General features: G+C 42.4%; 2 protein-coding genes across 3 annotated transcripts; both read right to left on the reverse strand.

The window, feature by feature from the left end:
- Window positions 1–1,373: 1,373 nt before the first annotated feature.
- On the reverse strand, window positions 1,374–9,978 carry xk (X-linked Kx blood group (McLeod syndrome)). Its single transcript, XM_085374395.1, has 3 exons — window positions 9,717–9,978; window positions 5,350–5,612; window positions 1,374–2,595 (listed from the first exon to the last, which is right to left on the reverse strand). The coding sequence occupies exons 1-3, from the start codon at window positions 9,959–9,961 to the stop codon at window positions 1,667–1,669; spliced, it is 1,437 nt and encodes a 478-aa protein (XP_085230521.1). The 5' UTR covers window positions 9,962–9,978; the 3' UTR covers window positions 1,374–1,666.
- A 4,165-nt stretch (window positions 9,979–14,143) lies between these two features.
- Window positions 14,144–21,773, reverse strand: LOC146616045 (lanC-like protein 3). 2 transcript variants are annotated; one of them, XM_085374902.1, is made up of 5 exons: window positions 21,240–21,773; window positions 18,834–18,957; window positions 16,508–16,705; window positions 16,215–16,422; window positions 14,144–14,303 (listed from the first exon to the last, which is right to left on the reverse strand). In XM_085374902.1, exons 1-5 carry the CDS (start codon window positions 21,771–21,773, stop codon window positions 14,144–14,146), a joined length of 1,224 nt encoding a protein of 407 aa, XP_085231028.1. The 2 variants fall into 2 exon arrangements, with proteins under 2 accessions (XP_085231028.1, XP_085231027.1); XM_085374901.1 differs by lacking the exon at window positions 14,144–14,303 and having other exon boundaries at window positions 16,046–16,422.
- Window positions 21,774–24,670: the final 2,897 nt, after the last annotated feature.

Below are 24,670 nucleotides of genomic sequence, written 5' to 3' on the forward strand. Positions count from 1 at the left end.
GGTGAGACAGTTGGTGAAGATTTAAAAAAAAAAAAAAAAAAAACATTGTTGAAATCTAATTTTAAAACCATAATCCACATCTTTACCATGGGATTACTGTAATTCTTTGTATGTTGGTGTTAGCCAGTCCTCCCTGTCTCATCTTCAGCTGGTGCACAATGCTGCCACACACTTTTTAACTGAAACACAAGTTATTCTCAACCTTTACGTCAAATTTATTTTTATTTCTGATTAAATATCCTGATTTTCTCTGTGTCCACCTCCAACCCACTGAAAAGAAGTCTTTTATAAAGGGTGTGCCAATGCACCTTTGCTAAAGTAGATAATTAAGTAAACAGTGGGTGCCTTTAATTTGCATTTAGAGCATCCCACTAGCCACACAGATCCCTCCCAGGTCACTTCAGTAAGTCAGGATAGAGCAAAATTCACTAGTCATCTGCAAACGAGGATTTGCTAAAACAGGCAGTTTCACTGATCAACCACTAGAGGTCAGCACAGATTCACATTGCGTGACAGATCAAAATAATGCAAGACAATATTCACATATAAATATAAATTTAATTTCTTTTTTTTTTAAAGTACGACTTCATATTTTCAGTGCCTCCTTTTGTGTCTCTATATGTTTGATGTGTATATTAATTCTTTTTGGCTTAAACAGTGCTTTTCTTATTTGTACAAACATAAGAAGCATTCATGTGATTCCCAAGGTCATCATCTCTCTGCAGACACGTTGCAAAAAGTAGTTAGTGCAAAAACAACCACAATCACATTCTCTCTCTATCTCTTGCTTTCTTAGTACATTAAAGGTTGAAATAAGAATAAATACTTTTAACAGTTCAAAACACAGACTCTTTTTCAGTTAGATACAGTAAATGTTTCGCGTGCACTCAGTGTAAATTTTCCAACTAAAGAGACAGACAGACAGAAACACAGTTGACAGACATAATAGGCGAAAATAAGAAAAGGAAAATGCAAATACATCCAAACAAAGCACATCACTACAGCTGCTGCTGCTCAAAAAATGAACCAAACCACCAAAGTCCTTTCTTTTTTTGTGTAAACGTGCAAAAGCCATTGGGAATGTCCGTGCTTTACAGTAACAGTATGTCTGGCGATGGAACAGGCTCTTTTACAACGTGTGGCGATTAACATCTCATCATCAAACACGAGCACATCACGAAAGCAGCGCGTATTAATCTTAAAGCTCTTATTAAGGAGTACAAAAGCATAATTGTGGCCAAAAAAACTAGCACGGGGCCGGCTCTCCCCCTCCTCTGCAGAGTAACCAGTTACACCTCGTCTGAGGCTCCACACATGCACGCCTCCATGCCAAAGAGACACTAAATACAATCACTTCAAATGCATTGGCTCCTTGTGATCAGTAAATGCAGCATATACGTGGACACGGTCTCCGAACCTAAAGAAGAGAGTGAGGTGATGGTGCCTGTGGGTTTTTTCTTGGTTTTAAAGGCTGCAGGATGAATTGTTGGCATGTAGTCTGATAAGACAGGCTGCGCGTTAACAGCAAGGATAGCTCTCACGTTAAGGACACATTTGCTTCATGTAGAATTGCAATGGATGTATGAGGGATCCATGTGGCACTTAAAAAGATTAAAGAAGGTTAGATAATGTCCTCTTAATGGCACGTAAGAATAATTCTGATGCGTTAAACGGTGCAGGGTACACCGTGTCTAATGTCGCCATTTATTCCACCTCCTATGTTGCTGTCCATTTCGTTCGGCGTGTCGAAGGTGGTGTCATTGAGCATGTCATACGTCGTGTCGTTAGGCATGTCGTCTGTGCTGTCGCTGGCTGTGTCGTGGGGCCGCTGTGTGGCTGGCTCTTTTGGCGCAGATGGGGTCGGGGCCTCCTTCATCATGGGCCGGTTCTGTGGAGAGCCAGAGCTGCACATCAGGCAGAGAAGTGAGGAGCAATCCCAAAGGCCCTGGGTCATGCTGGAGGAGAAGAGCCTCCGACATGGGTGGCAGAATTGGTAGAAGACCAGCATGAAAAAGATGGCGATGGCGTAGGCTACCAGCAGCTGCAGCACCAGCAGCGGGGCACAGATGAACTTGTAGATGTCTGTTTTATAGATGTACCAGAGCAAGAGCAGCGAGGCATTTTCCACAAAACGCAACATGTAGTACACGGCCATGCGATACCAGTTCTGGGACTTGTTGATGAGGTCTGGGTCACTGAGTTTCACCTGCACGGCAGACCAGCAGAACATGTTGATGCCAGCGTAGAGGAACGTGAGCATGCAAAGCACGATGGTGGTTCCCACTCTGGTCAGAGTTTTTTCTATATTCTCAGGGAAAGGGGAGTGGCTCTGCCAGAACAGGATCCAGGGGTAGAGGAAGAAAACGAGGAAGTTCAGCAGAACCACGGGCAGGATCCAAAGCTGGAGCACCGAACTGAACAGGACCAAAACCACAACGCGAGTGGCGATCTCAAAGCTTCGCCACAGGAATATGCAAACATAAGCCATAGGCCGGACGTCCACTTCATAGTCATCATATTTGATCTTGATGGCCAATATGTTGCAGCGCAGGGCTCCATACACAATGGACAGGAGGGAGATCACCATCAGTGTGCCTGACATGCAGATAGAGACAGAGTCATTTTTTTAAAAAAGTTGGAAAAAATAAAACAAACAAATCTGCCTATAAATCAGTGAAAGCACGTCTCCAGTTTAGGATACTTTGCAGCTCATTCCATGTAAACACTGCTTCGTTCCTGAAAAACTCTTCTACCAAGGTGAGTGTGTACATGAAGTACTGCGTTGCCAGATTTCTGAGAGAAAAAATATGATAATAGAGCTTTAAACTCACCATCTACTTTGTAAGGTACATCTGCTTAACTGGTAATTAAGATAAATATCTCAATCAATCAATCAATCAATCAAAGCTTTATTCGTCACATGCAGGTTGCCCTGCAGTGAAATGGGACCCCCCCCCCCCCCCGACCTTACACATATAGCACAAACATTACATGCAAACATACAGGTCGGAGATTGGTAGAATCAGAGAAAAAACATTGAAATGTACACTACAATGGGGAAAGTACAAGAGGAAAAAAAGAGACCCCAACTCATGCTATGCTTCCATGGTAGGACAGCATGAGAACAGGAAACAAAAAAACTCCTCTGCACAAAAAAGCACATAAATGTCCACAGCACAACATTGTGAAGACATGACAAGCCACAGGGGTGGGTGGGGGGTGAGGAGTAATCCGAAGCGAACACAGCAGCCGCCCTGCACAGCGCTACCATTCCAGCGCGGCACACAGACCCGCCGTGTTCCCTCGCAGGAAACAAGCATCGAAGGCGTTGGAAAGGGAGGGGGGATGAGTGAGTGCCTATCAGTGTAAGTCTAAGTGTATGTGTGCGCGTGTCCATAGTTCAGCTGTCGCATGCAGCAACTCAATTTAGGCATTCGTACACGATCAAAGCAACCTGCTGAAGTTAAACTAAGCATCAGAATGGAGAAGAAGGATGTTTGCGTTCGTTTTTCAGAAACCGCTAATCTACTGGGATTTTCTAACAACTGTCTCCAGGGTTTACAGAGAATGAAAATAAGAAAATATCCACTGATGACTATGAAAGCTGTCACACAGTGTTATCACTGCAGTGACGTTGGAGCACTGACAGAACGTCTCACTCAAAGACAGATATGACAGGCCACTGCAGACTCATTTCACAGCTGGAAGAAAACAGACGTCCTGTGCATATAAAAGAAGCTTGGTATGAGTTTAAATTTCTGCTGTCAAAATTACTATGTTTTCTGTAATATTCGAGAACAGTAATAAGGCTGACATTTTTAGTTTATTACAGGATAGACTGAATCACAGGGAGAAGTGGATGAACCTTCACAGACATGATACCATTAACTTGGCATTTTCTGCACGTGAAACTAATCTGTGATTAGAGATTGCTAATTGAAACAAATCAAAAGCAGACTGAAGGTGTAGTTAAAGCTTTCTCCCCTAGGTACACAGTATTAAAGTAACAAGGCACAAAGCAGAGATAGGCCTCTAAATACATACAGGCCTAAAGTTTTAGGTTATTTCTCTATTTATAAACCCAAAAAGGTTAAAAGAAGAACAACATATCACAGTTTAATTACATGCAACATAATTTTATACAAACTAGTTTTCTTTCATAAAATATTTTACACATGCTGAGCCATTAACATCCCATTTAACACTTGTTACGGCCCTGGGCCTTGGAGAGAGTGAGACTACCCTTTTGTGCTTATGCAGATCACAGTGTGCCAGACCTCGCGGACGATTGGCTGCCTGGAGATCCCATGACCACTCCATGACCAATTGACTGGCTGATTGTCTGCACCGGGGAGTATAAAAGGCTGAAGATCCTTCACACTATGGTGAACTGCTGCTCTGAGGTGAACATGCAGTGGCCGCCTCGTCTGCTTTGCATGTGAAGCTTGTTTGTTAAACCTGTTTGCTGTGTTGCTCTTTGTTTAAACCTGGTATACAGCTGAACTTAGTTTCATTAGAGTTTTGTGATGCTGGCTTGCCTTAGTTAACCCTAAGCTTTTACTCTTGCCTGTTCTTTTCTGTTCTAAAACCCCTTATTTACTCAGATTTTGTGAGAGGGCTGGTGTATGTTTCTCCCCTCCTGTCGCCTAGCAGAGGGGGTCGTAACAACACTTCAGTTACTTTAGTTGGTTTATATACAAATTATGAGTGAAGTTAGACGGTTGTTTCTTCATGTGTTCACAGATCGATTTCAGAAAGATTTTAAAAAACAAAACAAAAAGCTGTTTGTGCTTTCCATGTAAGTGAACAATTTACACTCGCAAGAAAATAAAGATGGGATCTTAAATTGGCGGTATGAGTATAAATGACTATAGCAATATGGGACCATTATTTTAGGACAGATTTAAAATATGTAATTTAAGATTTTCATGTTCGGGCTATGACACAAAATAAGACTGAGATATTTATAAAATCTTTTATTTTGACCCAATTCAAAGACCAGATGTCCTAGTTTGACTGTTTGAACCCTTTACTCGATTTCTCCCAGGAATACTCAGGAATAGACCTGCTCACCCCCCCACTCCACATACACAGAAACACACACAGCCTGGCTCCCTGTTGGCAAACAGAATCACCATTTTCCATCTTTAGTATCAGAGAGGCGGTTACATAACACCACTTTGACTCATGAAAACATCCATTCTCTCATTTCCAATATCGCACTTAGCTGATCAGCCCACATTGTAGAGGACCTGTGACGGACTCTTAGCAGAGCCGGATGGGTGGATGATCCATAAAACTGTCCGGTCCCACACAAACACACGCTTACGTCATACGTGCTCCCCTCACCTCTTCCGATGGACACCCCTTGTTGCAGGACGCAGATGTAGAGCTGCAGCGTGAGCTGGGGGGCTGATCCCAGGAAGGCCTGAATGACAGAGGTGCGGGCAAAGGCCGCTCGGTGCGTAAACAGTTTCCCCTCTGCCTGCCCAACCTGCCGCTCCACCTCCTCTGCCTGACCCCTGCGGGGCATCTGCTTCTTTCTCGTGATGCTGACATAAGGCTCCTCCACGCGGCCCACGCTGCCGTAGATGCAGAAGGCCTCCAGACACCTGAAACAGGAGAGGAGATGAGCGTGTGCATCGGATTTCATCCACCTGATGAAAGTTGGATATATTGTACTGTCTCATTAACAACCCTCTAATCTAATAATTCAGCACAGTGTTGTAAAGGTAGTTCTCTTTATTTAATTTAGAAACACTGACCAGCATAAGGCAAATGAACTGTGCTTATCTTTTAATGGCCATAACAGCTCTTTAAGGAAAGGACTCATTTTCCTTCTAAGGCCGATTTAGTCCATTTCTCTGCTTGCTGATTATGTAGTCTTGTGAGTTTATGTGAGGTTGTACTTTACAGGAAAAATGCTATTATGCAGAGCTTAAATTTGATGTAACATAAAGTTTATTACTGTTTATAATAAGTATAGCTGAAGAATACATATAGCTTATTCTGCATATTAATTCAATGCTTGTTGCTCAGAATTATGAGCAGCTACAGAAGCCCAAAGAGCCAGGGGTAATTTTCATATGATCCTCATTTGGCTATCCATTATCTGTGTCAAATGAGGCCTCAATGACAGGACAGAGTCATGTATTGGCAAGTGCGACTCTAAAAACACTGAGGTGCATAGAGCGGGCAAAGCGCCAAAGGTTGAGGCAGCGTTGTCCTTGTCAAGCAGTGCTGATGCACAGCCGGTAAACAGCAAGTCGCAAGGATTTAGCCACAGGAGTGCTCAGGGACACACCGTTTATCAGCATGACTTACACTGAACAGACGTGCTTAGTGAACGCCTCACTGAGTTAGTAAAAATAAACGACGTCATTCAAGGGTGAATATCAGTCTTTGCTCTGTCTCTGCAGAGCAAAGCATGTTGTCGGGAATACCTGAACACCTGCAATCCCATGTAACTATTCGACTATTGGTGATGCAAAATCCTGCAGATGTTTTCATTAAACAACAGAATTGTGAAAAAAATGTGATCACAGCGCCAGATGGCTCGATTTCACTATTTTTAAAACTGCAACTCTCCTGGGATTTTCACCGCAGATGTCTCTAGAGTTTACTCAGAGACATCTGAGTAAAAAACAACCAAAAAACCCATCGTGTCAGCAGCAGTGCTGCAGACGGTGATGCCAAAACGGTCGGGCTGGATGGAGATAAGAAAAAGGTTACGGTGACTTAGATAACCACTCTTAACTGCTGAGCAGAACAGCATCTTGCAGTGAAAAATGAGTCCGATCCTGAGACTGAAGCTGAAGATGTCAGCTGAATACAAAAAAGCTGTGGCTTTTCTGTTGGGGGAGGGGTGGTGTTGTCTTGTCATCTTGGCACACTTTGGGCTCATTAATATAAATTAGCAATTGTTTCAATGCCACAGCCTATTTTAGTGTTATTACTGGACATGTGCAGCCCTTTAGAGTTCAGCATGTTTTTATGGCTGCTCCCAGCCTGTCACAGAGCAAAAGCAACCTGGATTCATTATGAACATCATGATGAGTTTAGTAAAATGTCTGTCAAGCTACCAGATCTGAATCCTGTAGAACAGCTTAAAGACGTCGTAGAACAGGATCCTTTAGCTGACAAAACTCATGAACTTATGTAACAGGATCATGTAAACAGCTGTTTACAACACTCCAGGTCATATGATGAACTGCTGGCAGAATGATAGTCATATGCTTCAGTCACTCGTGTGTATTTGAAATCAGCATTTGCTCTCTTTTGCTCGTCTTTGGTCTCCACCAGCTCGCGAGGAAAACATCTGCTTTGGATTCATATTACAAGTGACCCAGTTCACTTGGTTATTTCACGTTTCTTGCTACGAAATATAGCAGTTATAACCACTATTTTTATATCCCCGATGACAGGTTGGGACACGTCACTTTATAAAGACTTCTGATGCACATCCAGTCATTTTGCTCTACAAGCAGGCCTGAAATACCACAGAAACTGCTCACTTCACAAAAGAAAAAAACAAGATTTCTCCAAATAAGCTTTCAAGAGTTAAAAGGTCATTTCACTCCCAGATCAGCTCTGCGTATTTGTCCCTTTAGCCTATGAGGCCTCTGTTCCCATTCATCTAGCAACATTTAGATTTTTGACCTGTAACATTACTGCAGAGTCACGAGTATTTAAAAAAAAATGTTATTGGAGGTTTAAATACATCTTAAGGATAATTTGTTTAATAATTTTGCATACGCCCATTTAAAAATCCCACATCTATGCAATTTTTTGAAGCTTTTGCACTTGTTTAAGTTGTACATGAGCTTTAAATTATTTCGAGTTGCAGAAAAGGCGGAAGTAGACTTCTGTTATTTTGACAAACTACTCTTCAGCAACACTTTAGTGTTAAATAGATTAAAGAGCACTTCTCTTTAGGGCGACAACAGAAGAAATGATTACACCCAACGCAGACTTGTGAGAGATTTGAATACTTTCTCTGATGGTGACACACATCAAAATATCAGAGGTGTTGTTTTGGGAAGTCAAGAGGAGGAAGTGCTGCTGTGCTGTCTGCAGCAGAGAAAGAGAGAGACATTCCCCGGTCTGCTGTCAGAGATAAGGAGCCAGCAGTGACATGTGCTATTCTTAGATCTGGTCTTCACCGAGGAAGGATGTAGAGGTCTGAACAGTAATCATTTGAATGCAGTCGGGAGGGTAGGGAGGCTGTGCTGCTCAGTACGACTCTATTCACGAGCTGAATCATGAGGAGGCATAATTACCGTATGTGTGGCTGCAAATACTGGTTGTTTAGATTGTCAGGATTGCCTGTCACAGTTGTTATTAATATGGTCTATTAATTTTGGAAAATAGCAAAAGCTTGAATTGAATGAGGAAGATTAGAAAAACACCCATGAGTTTAATCAACTGCTCAAATAACCGATCTTAAAAAATAATTACTTGTTAAATCAGCTTGTTTTGTCCAACATGATACATGTTCACAGTTGAGAAACCAGTTGTGCATTTTAGCTCAGAAAGGACTTAAAGAGTGAGTGATAAAAACAGATGTGGTAGTATGAGCATGTGGAGTTGCACTTCCATAGTCGTCATCATCATTCATGGCATGAGTCTGACCTTTAGGTCAAATGAAAGATAGGATTTCCCTCTGAAGCCTTTCTAGGTTTAAGTTACAAAAACAAAAGTCTATTTCGATTTTAATAATGGAAACACCTTTAATGCTTAGTCTTTACCACTGCAGATCAGTCGCTGGGTTCTATTGTTTACTTCCCTTTGGGCAACTACTAAAATGATTTGCGTTTGTGATGAAACTGCTGATCAGTTCCCAAATGACTAATCCAAAATTTCTGGTTTATCGAACATAGGAAAAAGAGGAGAAATGTACCAACCCATAACATAACCAACTTTGAACTAAGACAAGAGCAAGTCTTCCCATTTCATCACTGAATCACACACATAGTCTGTAAATCACTCTTCTGTCCATCTGGAAATGAATTAATCAACCAACTGCAAACCATGAGTGGGTTTTAATGAGTTTACCAGAGTCAGATTTCCTGCTGTTTGTATGTTTGATAGCAGTTTCATCTCTGTGTGTACAGCAGGGATGCTTTCTATGTACAGGATTGGGCTCAGGCTTATACAAAGAGGAAGACCGGGCCTATTATGATTTAAAGGTTTCTCCGTGAGTGTGGAGCGACTCCAGTTAGGCTTCATAACGATGATTTAATGTCCTTTCAGTCAGAACAGTCATAAATCAGCTTTGCCCGAACGATCATGGCTGAAGGTGATCAAACTGGTAGAAGACCTTATTGTACTGTAAGTGCTTTGGCTCAGCAGCCTGCCAGCTGTGTATATATGTAACATATATCGATCAACAGTGGCAACATTGATCAGCCTTTTGCTTCCGAGCTGAACAACACGGACATACAGCACATCATGCGCCAGTATGTATGGAGCCAACCAGACAAAAGGCGAGAGAAAATGAAAACAACAGCATGTGCGCAATGCATTCATCGCACCATCTGTAAGCAGCTTATGCGCTGGCAGGCCTGGCATGTTTTTAAGAGGAGAAAAAAACATCCGTGGGCACGACACCTGTGGGAGGTAAGAGACATGCCCTCGGCAGAACACAGTGGACACTGTGGATACAATGGGATCCAAGCTCCTGTTTGACAAACGGAGGTAAACATGTCAGCACTGACCTGACGATGGGACCGAGCTGCAAGATGTGCAACAGCAGAATGAGCGGTCTGTCTCTGCTCAGGTCCCGGTGGATGAAGGTGAGGGTGAGCTGCACGAGCACGGACGGTACGAGCGTGAAGAGGAGCGTGAGCCCCTGCCAGATCTGGTCTCCGGCGGAGCGGTACGTGGAGCTGAGGTACAGCGCTGCCGTGGTCTCGGCCGTGAACAGAGACACCGACACAAAGATGGAACTGGGGAATCGCATCCTCACTCACTCCGCCATTTGGGGAATGCGGCGCGCTGCTTCGCTCAGAGTCTGCACGTCCATAACGAAACCACCGAGTCGTCGGTTGGAGTGTTGGAGGAACGCCGCCGCAGGAGCAGCAGCTTGTCTGCGATATGTGAGGCAGGCGGGACAGGTTCACAGCCAAGTGTTGTCCCGGGGAGAGACTGCTGGGGGCGCAAGAAGCGCTGCGCTCTCCAGTGCGCACTGAAGCGCCAGTCAACGAGACGATAACGCCCCGAAGACTGATGTTACAATGGTGGTGCAAACATCTGCAGGGCCATGAGGCTAAGAGTTTCAATTACAATTCACTAACCAGCTTACTCATTTTTTGGACAATTTCACAGGCCTACTAATCTATCCATCATGGAGCCAGAAAGCCCAAATACTAATGTCACGTAAAATTAAACATAAAACAAACAAATAAACAACAACCATGAGCTATGACTAGTCTGTAAGGAAGGAAAAGCTTACAATTCAAACGTGACACAGGAAACTGTCTCTACGTAACACAGTCGCAAAGCTGCTTTGACGCCCCCAAATCATAACAAATGTTCCTCTGCTGCAGTGAAGTTGTGACAGAGGCTAAAAACATTTGAAACTGTACGAGCACACACACTACTGTAACTGTATATGAGAAAAATAAGGAACACATAAGTCAGCTTTAAATAAACCTGACACTGTACACATTCTCGGTGTCTCCTGTCACCAGCAAGCTGGTCCAAATTTTTTGAAAGGGTTTCATTCAGACAGCGCTGACCTAAAGAACCTGCTGATTAGTCGTGGAAACGACACAAGTGGGACACCACCTCCGCGCAGGAAACACACTAACTCAGGCTGGAAAATCCCCAGACACTTCCACGGACCATGACAGTTTCAGTGAATCAATGTTCTGATGGCTGCTTACAGCAGTATAGCGCACCATGTTGCACAGTTTAAATTATCTCACACTAGTTTCTTGAACGGGACAGTTCACTGCACTCAAATGGCCTCCACAGTCCTTTGGCATGTGTTGCAATGTGAGAATCACATTATGGATGTGCAGCTGACAAATCTGCAGAAAGTGTGCGATATTATCATGTCAATATGGACCATAATCTCCGAGGACTGTTTTCAACATCTTGTTGGATCTGAAGTCAAAATAGGGTCCAATATTAGCAAGGTGTACCTAATAAAGTGGCCAGAGAGTGTACATGTATGTGGGATATGACCAAGATGAGACCTATGTTGTTTTTGGCACTTACAGCTCAGTTAAAGTCCTGGCAGGAACAGGTGTGACTTGACATCTGGCCCATGTAAGGTGAAAATGTTCTTGCACTGAGGCAGCTGAGCTCACCCACGTAACAGCTGTGGCCCACTACATGTGTGGGCCGCAGCTGGACCAAATACTCACCTCTAAATAGCCTGTAGTGCTGGAGTTTAATACTGATGAGAAAGGTTCAGACATTTTATTGAGACTCTGTTCTAGACGACATTAAGAGCCTCTAACCCACGTTAAGTATTAATATCTTCACATTGTCTTCAACACTCCTATAATGGATTAAAATAAAGGTAAAATATAAAATAAAAGATGTAATAGTGTAGTTTTTATCTGCTCAGAATACGCAGCTTCCATTAAATTACAAATGTTTATAGGCTGCAACAAAGCGAAGCGTCCTTCTCCTCTTACGCTCTAAAAGCCAACTGTTCAGTGCCTCTACCAATATCAGGGACTAAGCAGCCATTAACATACAGGCACAAGTGTAATGATTTCCAAAATGTGGGTTTTATTTTACCCCACAAACAACAAAAATAATGTCAGATATGCACAATCACATAAATAAGCCATTTTAAGAAATAAATGGGCACTGAGAGGTTCAGCTAAATACAACGGCACCAAAAAATAATGGCTAACAAAATTAAATCAGCTGAATGTATATATTAACTGAGTAAACAATTTTAAATGCAAAAGGAGAAACAACAGGAACAAAAACTAAATTTAATTTTGTAAAAAAAAACACAAAAAAACCTGTTACCCCCCCATGTGGTCATAGAAGATGGTTAAGTCTATTTGTTTCACCTTTGGACTTAAACTAGCTCCATCTTCAACCTCCACTTTTGCTCTAACCTTAAAGACTGCAGCAGGAGCCAGGTTGATAAAAGAACCCCCCAAAACTGAAATATAATTAGTGCAACCTATACATACTTGCATATACCTATAAAATACTGTTAAAATGTTGTAAAACAAGTATGTACAGCATCATTTATTTATCTATATGAACCTCACTGACGGCTGTTGTGCGGTTGTGGACCAGCACATCCAAGCTCGATGGTTCCAGCTCTGAAAAGCATAAAAATACATTTGAAAAAGTGTAATATTTTTCTATTGCGAGTACTGATCCACTCACAAGGGGATTTTTTTTCTCTGTCACATTGTTCATAAAGCGGCATTGAAAAGCTGATAAAATATTACAGCAATTAAAAGTCATCAGTTTTTATGCAGTCTCCAATAACAGATCCTCATCAATCACCAGTGGACGCTTCGGTTCTGTGTTTTCATGTATTGAGTGTGTTTTCCTGCAAGGCCTTTCCCTTGAATAAAACACCAGTCATCTCTATTATTTTGTCATCTGGACACTTTATTGGTATCAATAATCCAGTAGCAGGTATTGTTTTAAACAGCTTGGATTGCAAATGAAAAACAGCAGCACACATGTACAGCTTGTAAATGTTTCACAACCGGCTCAGTTAAAGTTGGGAAACTGCTTTGGTTTGCTGTTATTCGCAGGCAGTTTTTTTTAATCAACATGAGCCACATGTTCATATAAGCTTCCCAAAGCATCTTCAGTTTCCTGTATTCTCTGCCTTCTTATTCTCTGAGAGATGTGATATCATATCTGAAAGCTAGACATTTGTTTGTAAAGCCTCATTTGCGCATTTAGCTCAAGAAATTCACCACAGAAAGAGTCGCCTCAAGAAACGGACTGAGTTGGACGAAAAGTGAAATTCTCACATCGGCAGCACACTTTGTTCTTTTCTCCTCCGTCTCCATCACAAAGGTACAGACTAACTTATTGTTTATCTGTAGGGTAAAAGTTGAAACCAATCACAACATATTGATCACTTTGAAAGTACCCACACAGTAGCTAACATAGTTTTGAAATATTAATAAACACAAATGGCTGTCACACTGGTACAAGGCGTAACCTCAGCTTCAGCGGGTGAGAACAGCACAGCGGAAACAAAGTGTTACTTTTATGTCGATAAACAGTTACATCCCTTCTGTACCTCCCCACCCAGCTTTGATGATCTTTATAGTTTGCGATTATGTAAAGACATGAACTCAAAGGTCTGCGATATGTGACGCTGAGCTGGTGAACTGGTAGAAAAATTTTAAAGGCATTTATGTGACACTCGTTTTTCTGTTTGCAGCTTTTTTGTGTGTGTGACTGGGGTGTGATTGCCTTTTACTTTTATGTGTAAGTAGCTTGTGTGTTTCTGACCTGAGAGCAGCATCTTGGAAGAATATCTCAGTTTCTCATCTCTGTACTTTAGTGCTGGGCTCCTTTCTTAGAGTGACCCTGATAAAGCAGACGACAACACAGACGGAACAATCTGGGCGCTTTGGGTGATGTAAACAAGAAGTACAGCTTAGTGTTAGCGGAGTCAGTGAGTTAGTTGTGGCCGCGTTGTTTTTAGCCTACATTTGTTTACACCATTAAAAATATTGCACTGTACCCATGGATGCATTCACGACTATCACTGCATTACTTTTACGATACAGAAGCAAACTTGATGATTCCCAGACGAATCTGGAGTTACAAGAAGCATCTTTGTTTTTTGTTATTTGTCCCCAAACAGATTTATTGATGTATACGCCCAACGGACATCTCATATAGACCTCCATCACTAGTGACAACAATGGACAATGTTTTTGTGAGTGCCATGCATCGGATAAAGCCTCAAAGCTCAACATTCAAACAGAAAAAAGACAATTTTTCTACAGCAACTTTCCTCTGTGTGATATTGATCTAAAGCCCAAACAAAAAACATTCATCCCTCCACTCTCGTTCTGATCACAATATCAATCCTGACTCTAAAGTTTCTATAAGTTGTTTAGCGATTTCACTGGGAAAGGGGCGGGGTCTGTTCAGGTCAGTGAACAGCAGTAACCTTTCAGTCCATTCACACAAAGACACTGAACAGAGGGAACTCTGACTGGTCTGGCTGCAGGAGGTCGACCAGGAAACAAACGGTCCCCGACAGGCCTTCGAACAGACTGTAGATCCTGGTAACTGAGCGAGAGCCTGCCTTGAATTCCTCAGTGAAGAGGAACTCTGCAAACCTGTGTGGACAAAACAAGAATGGAGACACATAAAAACACAATGTGAAAGCAGCATGTCCAGAACTGAGCTATAACTTCTTGTAGAGATCAGGAGTGCACCTGAAGTTTCTGAACCTCCTTTTAAGACAATAAATGTACACAATGTGGATAAAAGCATTGGGCCACACCTCTTAATCTTTGATTTCAGGTGTTTTCAGTGCCACAGGTGTATAAAATCAAGCACTTAGCCACGCAGTACAACTTAAACAAACATTTGTAAAAGAGTAGGTTGTTTCAAAAGAGGTCATGACATTGAAGCATGGTGCTCTAACAGGATGTCATCATTGCAACAAGTCTTGTGAAATTTCTTCCTACCAAGATATTCCACAATCAACTGTAAATGTTATTGCTGCAAAGGGCAAGCAGATCATGTAAAGTCACAGACCTGATATGCATATAGTGTAAAAGTCACATGACAACGGCTGCTGTAGATGTAGATAATGCGTGTTTGTCACTGCTGCTAATGTAAAAACATGACCCACATGTATGAAGCTTTTGTGATGAAACAGTTTTTGTGATTCTTGTTATGCCCAATGTGTTTTTTTCAAACATTTAAGAGTTAGAAAAGATTGATGCCGCACTCCTTGTGTTATACATGTAGCAAAAGCCAGGAAGCCTAGCTTAGCATTAGCACTGCAAATAAACCAAAGCAGACAGCTTGGCTTTGATAAGGTAATATAATAAAGGTGAAATAATTCACATGCCAGGACCCCTAAAGCCCTTGAAATGTGTCCAAAAATCAAAGTGTAAAAATGACAGTTCACTGTTTAATGGCCAGGCTAGCTGGTTCCTCCCATGTAGCTCTGTGCTACATTATGCTAACTGTCTTCTGTCAGCTTCAAATAGACACGAAGACAGGACCATTGTGTCAATTTACTCATCTAATTCTTGACAAGCAAAAGTTCTCAAAATTTTAAGCATTTCCTTTAAATCACCAGCAATTTTACACACACCAGATAATGCTGAATACAGCCTGAATATTCCCACTATTTTGGTTTTACAAAGCCATTAATCACATTTATGTTACACTTCTTAATAGCAGACATGGTTGAAACCCTGGCATCATCTTCCTGGTAGAAACTGGATGCAGTAGACCTGCAGAAACCAAACTGTAGATGGTTAGATGTTAATGTTACCAAACCCTGAATTACACACTGCTCTCACATAAGCTGCCTTGATGGTTTGAAGTACCTCAAACCAATGTCAGGTCAGCTGTCATTTTGAAACTACACTCAACAAAAATATAAACGCAACACCTTTGTTACTGCTCCCATTCCCCATGGGATGGACGTAGAGACCTAAAATTCATTCCAGATACACAATATAACCATCCCTCCCAAACAGTGGTCACAAATCAGTCCAAATGTGTGGTAGTGGGCACATCTGCCATATTGAGATAATCCATCCCACCTCACAGGTGTGCCACATCAGGATGCTGATCTGACATCATGAGTAGTGCACAGGTGTACCTCAGACTGCCCACAACAAAAGGCCACCCTGGAATGTGCAGTTTTTTGCGCTATTGGGGGTCTGGGGACCCAGAACCGGTCAGTATCTGGTGTGACCACCATTTGCCTCATGCAGTGCAACACATCGTCGCATGGAGTCTATCAGATTGTCAATTGTGGCCTGTGGAATGTTGGTCCACTCCACTTCAATGGCTGTGCGAGGTTGTTGGATATTCGTGGGAACTGGTACACGCTTTAGGTCTCTACGTCCATCCCATGGGGAATGGGAGCAGTAACAAAGGTGTTGCGTTTATATTTTTGTTGAGTGTATTTATTCGAACTTGATGTTGACAAAAAACAGTTATTCAATATCAAAATGTTTGCTGGGTTGTTGCAGCTCCCCAGAAAAGGAGGGCTTTCTTGCCTCTGAGCACGGTAGATGTATTTGGAGTTGCCTGTGAGCCGATAAAGCAGGAGGAAGACATATGCGCTGCCTGCAACTCCGTGACAAATCCCAGGACCTTTCTTCAGCAGACCTTTCTGCCATACGAGTTCTCCACTTCTAATGCATTTATCCAAGTACTGTGGCTTCTTATTGATCAGATAGGCTTTTGCGAAAAGGTACGCCACACCTGTAAGAGACAGGACAGTGTAGCAGTGGGGCTCTAAACCACGGGACAGGAACAGGATGATGGGCATTAACAGCTCTGAGCTTACCCGGGGCTCCGTGGCACCAGTGCACCAACTCGTTCTCCCTTTCGATGATGGCTCCCAGCTCTGCAGGCCAGTTACAGTTTTGCTCCTGGTTCATGAGGAAATCAACACTCTGCCACACCAGATCTTTTTCAGCCCCACTGAGCATGTCTTGGTAGCTCAACAGCATCTGCAGCACAGATGAAAGGCCGTGGGCTGCGCCTGACAGAGGAGGGAGGGCGAGGTGTGTGGGGAGGGTCGCACATGCACAAACAAAATCAGGCATGCAGGAAAACACCATGCCAGGCTCACAGACGGACACCACCCAGAGCACAAAAGCGCAAACGCTCACAGAGCACAACGGGAGGACTTGTTTTTGTTCCATTCTAATCCGGAGCTCACTGTACATATTTGACAGTTTTGATAGGTGACATAAAGTCCTATTTTCCAGCACTGAGGAAATACATCAGCAGCCCGAACTTGATGCAAGAACAGGGAAGTGTCCGTCAGCTACATGACATCTGGCCCACAAATAGAATGCTTCAAAACTAGAGATCACTTCGTCAGGACAGTATTTACTGTACATGATGCAGGAATGCAGCACCTGTACTAAAGAGCTAAAAAGACACTGAAGGGATCCAGTAATATAGAGTAATTAGGCTTCAGACTATCTGAACACATGTGTTGTCCGGAGGTCCTCTAGTCTGAACAATAGACACACACATCTACACACTGATCTAATTACAAGTATACGGACATGCTTGACGCTGGAAATAACAAGAGATAGAAGAGTAACCCTTTGTAGCCTTGCAACCATCCAAGAAGATTATCTCCTGACAAGAACATCATAGCTGGATGATTCTGCACATTTTTAGATTCGCATCAAGTTTAACTGCTTTCCACATCCAATGACAATATTTCCAAACTCTCACATTATAGGTAACAACTACATAATACTCAAAATACGGTAGTAACTATGGTAACGTACAAATGTCTTGAGTCACTCATAATTTCTTTTTGTTTTGCTTCTAAAGAGCCAGACTTTGTCATTATCAAAATGGTCTTTAGTAGTAGTTTTCTAGGCTTTCTGAAGGTCTTTCAAAAGTTTGGGTTTCTTTTTTGGACATTGGCTGCTTTTTCACTCAAATTCAATCCAGTCTTTGTACCTGGACATTTTCAGAGGACTTGTTTTTTTAAATAAGCCACTAAATACTGACCTATAAATCATTCAAGCATAAAAAGACACGACACTGAAGTGTGATACCATCTGGAAAGTGGCAATGGCTGTGTGGGATCATCTTGACAGAAAATGGAACAAAAGGGAACCAAGATCCATCCTGTAAGAAGCCCGGAGCACTATTCCTGAAAACTGCGTAAAGAAAATAGAAGAAAGCTTTCCAGAGAGAGTTCAGGCTGTGCTGGAGAATAAAGGTGATCATCGCAAATATTGACTTTCAAGTTTAACAGAATTAAACAGAATCTGTTTTTGCTGTTTAAACTGTATTTCCATGTATGTTTGCACATGTTTCAATAAATCACTGCAGCTGTTTCCCATATTAATCGATAAGGAAATGAGGGGTGGCTCAAGACTTTTGCACTGTTGCGCTTTTGTACTGAATATTCAGGTTTTCATATAATGTTTAAATGACCTGAAAGCAACGTGAAAAAACACTGTGAACATGACTGAATCAGTTACCGTAGGAAAGCATTTATCATAGGCCCATAGCTCCTGTCTCCAACCATCCACCACCCCAGACTCCACCAAAGAAATGTCTTCCTCCTGCACTGGTGTTGGATGAGAATCGTAAGTTACAGAATCATCAAACATGGATGTAATTCGTTGGGATCCTGGAGCGAGACTTCCTAAATAATGCTAAACACATGCAGGAAACCAAGACTCTCTGAGGCAGCCCAGCCCACCGCAAATCGATCAAGAAACTCCTCCAATAGCAAACCTCTCATGACAGGCAAACTGAGAACACATGCAGGATCTTCAGCATATATTTTCATCCAGGTATTTCTAATCTACAGATCTCTCAAAATATAACTGTTCCACTTCCTCGTCATCCTCAAAGATGTTGCTGTATCCATGCAAAAGTGGCCAGCAGGGCTATGCTTACTATGAACTCTGTTGATGTGAAAGTTACTTCAACCCTGAGGGGTCTCTTCCTCTGATGCCCATCAAGGAAAAGGACAGTTAGTTTTACACACATGAACACACCAGTCCTGTGACAACAGAAGCTCCTGCTGTGGTCAGAGGACTGAAACTGTGAAAAATCCTGATATCTGTGCATTTACACTACCTTTATAACAAGGGCACTGAACGTTGCACGAAGCTGGTGGTTCTTACCGAGGTACTCTGTTCCATAGTACGAGTACATGAGGGGGAAAGGCTTTCTCTTCTTCCTGGCATACTGTTTTCCTGACTCGATGATGGCCTGGCAAATAGATTTGATTTGATCTTTGCTCAGAATCTGCAGAGCAAATGACACACTGCAGTTAACACAGATAAAAACTCAATTGGAAATACATTGTGCAGCGTTAAAATATTAAACATTTTAATGGCTGTGCACACCCACACTGCAAACTGACCTTTCTCCCAGGAGACATTTTAATATTTTGAAGCACAGGTGTAATTAAAAACATGATGGTTGTATTGATTCAGTCCAGGCAGGCCCAGCATCTGATAATGCACAGTAGCTCAGTGAAAAGGCTTCCTGTGCTGCTATTCCTCCCCCAGCAAAGCCAGCCCCAAACATTTCCAAGTACAGGTCTAATCATGCAAAATAATGACACTGACTGACTCGTGATGAATGTTTAAAGGAATAATGACAAGAATAAAAACTTTTAAAGCAGAAGCAGGCTTAATGTTTAACATAGATTATTCATCTGTTATCTTTTTATGTCAAAACCAACAACATGTTCAGTGTAACTCCAGTGACTCACAACATTTGGTTATATTATGCTGACAAAGTGCTGCAGGGATGAGTTCTGTGTGAAATAAAAGCTTATGATTCCAAAATGTTTTATTGAGAAAGACTCACAGACTAACACTTTTAGAAATTTTGAAATGCAAAGCATCAACATAGGGCTGTTTGCAAACTGCACCATGGTTGCATAATTTCTAGCTGCTGCTCAAGAGCTTCATTTAGACAGCTGTTAGTAACCACCATCTCTGGGGCACTCAACAAGCATTAGAATTCACGAGTGGTGCGATTACTTACTTATTTTATGTAAAGGTCTTTGACACGTTTAAAAAACTGACTTTGAGACGACGAAAAGTTTAAGACCTGTTAGCTTCAGGCAGACATCCACTACAGTGAGCCACAGATGTCTGGGAAACTCACTTTTTTCTACTCCATAACAACCTTTTTTTTCCATTTTCAAACATCCATGTGGTGCTGACTCCAGTGACATCACTTGAACCAGTCTGTCTGGTCTCACAGATCTCTCTCTGAAATCACTAAAGGTTTTTTTTACATCTCTTTTTTCCACACTTGAATTCCCTGTTAATGGATAAAGGTGTGAAACCCATACAGCTGCTCTTTCAGCAGTCTCAGGGCATGTAACCCAAACGTCTCACAGGGGGAACAGCGACACCTTATGAAGCTACTTTCCACTGTTCCCTTGTCACAAGGTGTTACCTTTCATTTGAAAGATTCTTATGCTGGATGCCCTTCCTAACATAATCCTAAATTTATCCAACCTGAAAATGTGAACACATTTTTAACAAGTGGTTATCTGAGTTACTTCTGTCTTCTCCTGAGTTTGAGGTAGACTGGCCATTCTTCTCTGAGTTCTGATCAACAACATGTGTGTGTGTGGGGGGGGGGGGGGGGGGGGGGGGGGGGGGGAATCATTCAAAGATGATAGTGTGGGAAAATCCCAGTGAATCAGCAGCTGAAGTAGTCATACCATCATCCCATTCTGATGCTTGGTTTGAGCTTCAGCAGGTCATTTTGACCTTGTCTACTTTGCCTAATTGCACTGAGTTGCTGCCATGTTATTGGCTGAATAGTATATATATATTTTATTTTTATTTTTTTGTCAAGCTATGACTTAATAACAATGTGACTGGTCACTTGCAATGACCAGTCACCAGCGCTGAACCAAGGCCAACATTAGTTTTATATACGCCCTCATTTTTCCCCACCTTGGAGGAATTTGGAAATTGTGCATCACACAATTTGTCCAGCAGTGGGCGTAAACAGCGCTTCAACACAACGCCCTAAAACTTGTACCCAGACTCCCTGTGGTGTTATCTGCTTTTATCTTTATTTTGTATAATTAATGGTGTGAGAAGAATCGGACAATTTATTTAGTGAGAAAATCTTTATCAGCATTCATCGAGATGATGGATTTATCCAGTTAGTTACTGTCCGAGGAAAATGTTAAGATTTCTGTGGGAATTTGAGATTTTCCCACAGAGATTTTCATACAAAATTTATAATCAGTAAACTAATAAGAAGTATTTAAATCAATGAACTGCAATATGAAATGGAAGTTATGACAGCACCTTGAGCTTCGAAATAAAAATTGGAATCACTTGTGTTTTTAAAATCTCGGTCTATAAAATAACCTTTGCAGAAAAAACTGACGTAAACAAGCTTTTGGATTCAGATTAGGAATACGTATTTATCTAATCTAGTCCACACTTAGACCTGTTTTTCGTTAGTGGCAGCTCCGGCAGCTGAAGTTTATTCTCGGAGAGGGATTTATCATTTTAAAGTGCGCCATGCTGTTGTTGTGCGCTCACCTCTATGCCCAGCTTCTGTTTGAGGACCAGGGCGGCGCACAGGTACCCAGCCCGCCCTACAAACAGCTCATCCGAGCCGCACTCCAGAAAATGGATGGGAGCGCACACCTCCCACAGGTTACGGAATTTAGTCAGCGGCTTCACGAAATCAGCCAAGCCCAGGGACTTGTAGATCATAGCGGCCACAGCGTAGATGCCCGCCCCGCCGAGCAGGAAGGCGGCACGCATGTTTTTGTCCGGCTCCGCATCCACGTATCTGACCGACATGTCGATGATCTGCTTGGCCGTCTTCAGGTAGACATCCCGGTACTCAGAGAACAGCGGGAACTCGCTGACGTGATACAGCATGTAAGCCACCCCGGCCGGCCCATCGTATAGCCCTCCGTCGCAGTCGCTGAGGTCGATGGGAACAGTTTGAAGGATTTTATCTATGCTGGCGACCACGACGGGCACGGCAGCTTCGGCGCCCTGGCCCGGGAGCAGCGCACCTTTGTAGTCGGAGAAACGGTTGGCAAAGCAGCGAGTGTTTTCCATCACCGACGAAAAGCCGATAGAGACAGCACGACGTGCACGCAGGACCCACTGATAACGCAGATCCGTGTCAGCTACTCAAAGTATCCAAGAGGAGAAACACTTTAATCCAATCCCATCAGGTCTCAGCTGATTGGACGCGAGCAGTGATGGCTCAGCCTCATATTGGCTGGAAGGACCTGAGCCTGTCAGCCTCCAGCTTGCACCCTCTCAGCAGTCCTTCTAGAAGTAGCAGAGTCGCAAACAGCCACAACAAGCATAGAGAATGGTTTGGCCTCTTTTAACAGTAAATCACAACAAAAACAGGCTAAAGATGCATTTTAATGGGAAACTATGCAGTAAAATTCATTCAGGTGTGTATTTATTGGTTAGTAGTCTGCACAAGTCCTGAATGGTCATGAACATCAACCACTCTGAGACAGTTTACCCTTCATGCAGCCCGTGCATTTCCTCCTATTAAGATAACTGCGGGTGCTTCCAAGTGTTACAATAAACACAACCAATAATTAAACTTAAATAAAGTAGAATACATCAATAGAATACAAAACAATATGGCAAAATAAAGTAACCCAGTAAGGGAAAACCACACAGAAGACAGAATCTCAGTTACAAAGTAACATAAAATAAAATAAACAAGCTCGATATGTAAAAGAAAAGTAAAATTTTAATTTCTTATGTTAAAGCTGATCAAATTCAACTAGTTTTTTGAAACAACAGCTTGCTTCATGTTGCGCATACAATTGTACTATAACCCTTTGTGCTGTATGTTGTTGGGCAGTTAGAGATTTGCCATCATATTCTGTGAATTTATTTTGTATGACAAACCTGAATCTGGAACGGATCATTGCTCCAAAGAGGAAACTTTACTAATCCCTAAGGAAATGATGTGGTCACAGTTGCTCCCAAACAATAAGAACAGTAACAGACTGAACTAAACGAAATAACACAGTTATATTACAAAATAAATGTAAAAATAGCTCAGTTATTATATCCAGAATATTGCAGAGGTGGAGTATATATGATTGACATTTTTATTCTAACCTGTAAAACATGTTATTTGTTATTTCACTCTAGAGGATGTGCAAAAGGGTTTAACTGCTGCACTGTGTCCTGTACATTAGATGGAGGAGAGAGCCACTGTCATGGTCCTGGGTCTTTTGACCCAGCGTTTTAAGTTTGAGTTTATTTTGTTCATTAGGTTATCTAAGTTCATTTGGTTATTAGACTCCTTGTGTTTTCTTCCCCTGTATTTAAGCTTCCCCTCACCCTTCGTGTTTCATGCTGCGTGTCTTATGTTATCAAGTTTGTATTATCATGCCTAAGTGTTTCTAGTTCTTATTATTTCCCCCTCCGTTTCCAACCATGTTAAATCTCCCCTGCTCTTCATGCGTTTCATGTCTGTGTCTTACATTGTCAAGTTCTGGTTGTCGTGTCTAAGTCTGCATGTTTCCTGTTTTATTTTGAAAAGGGGTCTTGTGTTCTGTGCTCATGCGGTTAGTTTTACTCTTGCCTGTGCATCATTATGTTTATCCTAGTCAGCTGTTTCCTCATGTGTCTCCACTTCCCCTAATCACCTCCTGTGTATTTAAGTCCTCTGTTTTCAGTGTGTGATTGTCAGGTCATCTGTTGTCCACGCCATGTTTCCGATGCCATGCCATGCTTCCAAGTTTCTTGTCTAGGTTTTTCTTATTGTTTGTTTAGATTCCCCAGTTTAGGTTTGTGTTAATTTTGCTTCAGTTTGCCTTGCCCTTTGTTTGTACCTTTTCTACCAGCCATATTAAACGGCTCGCCTTTTGTTAACATTCAAGTTTTGTTCCCTGTTCCTTGGAGTCTGCGTTTTGGGTCCTTTTCTCAATTCATACAGTCTGCCCTCGCCAGACTGTGACAGCCACAGGCAGGAATAATTTCCTGTGTTGTTCAGTGGTGCATTATGGGTAATACCAGTCTCTCACTGAACGTGTTCCTGTGACTGGCTAGCATGTCGTATTGTAGGTGGGAGGTATTATCTAGCATTGTCCTTATGTTGGACAACATCTGCCTCCCTGACACCACCTCAAGGAGTCCAGCTCTGTCCCCACAACATTACTGGCCTTGTGGATCAGTTTATTGGGTCTTGTGGCATCGATTCTCAACCTGCTGCCCCAGCATGTAACAGCATAGAGGATGGCACTGGCCACAACAGCCCCATAAAAAATCCTGAGCATTGACTGACAGATGTTAAAAGACAGCCGTCTCAGAAAACAGAGATGACTCTGGCCCTTCCTGTAAAGTGCAGAGCTGTTTTAACCCAGTCCAGGTTATTATCTATGTGTAATCCGAGATATTTATAGTCCTCCACAATGTCTACGTTGACCCTGTGGATTGAAACAGAGGTCAGAGGTTTCCTGGTCCTCATAAAGTCCACAATCAATTCTTTGGTCTTTGTCACGTTGAGCTGGAGATGATTCTGCTTGCACCATGTGACAAAGGAGTCAACCACAGCTACGCTGAGTCATGAGAAAACATCTGAAGATGTGCAGTGGCTGAAGTCTGTGGTGTAGAGGGTGAAGAGGGAAGGGAAGAGGACGGTCCCTTTTGGTGTCCCTGTGTTGTTGATCACCTTGTCAAAAACATAGTGTTGGAGATGCACCTATTGTGGTCTTCCTGTCAGGTAATCAACAATCCTGGACACAAACGGGGCATCCACCTGCATCGCTGTCAGCTTATCACCCAGGAGGATCGACCTGATGGTATTAAATGCGCTGGAAAAGTAAAAAAAAAAATAACACGACCCTCGAAGTGCTTGCCTGCTGGTCCAGATGGGCGTAGCAGGTCCTGATCTCCAAGGTGGGGCTGGTAAGTGAACTGAAGGGGATCCTGATGTGGCCTGACTATAGGTCAGAACTGGTCAAGGATGAGTC

The sequence above is a fragment of the Diplotaxodon limnothrissa genome, linkage group LG16 (assembly GCF_057381915.1).
Source record: "Diplotaxodon limnothrissa isolate DT_005_m linkage group LG16, D_limnothrissa_male_GT1.1, whole genome shotgun sequence".
Classification (NCBI taxonomy): Eukaryota; Metazoa; Chordata; class Actinopteri; order Cichliformes; family Cichlidae; genus Diplotaxodon; species Diplotaxodon limnothrissa.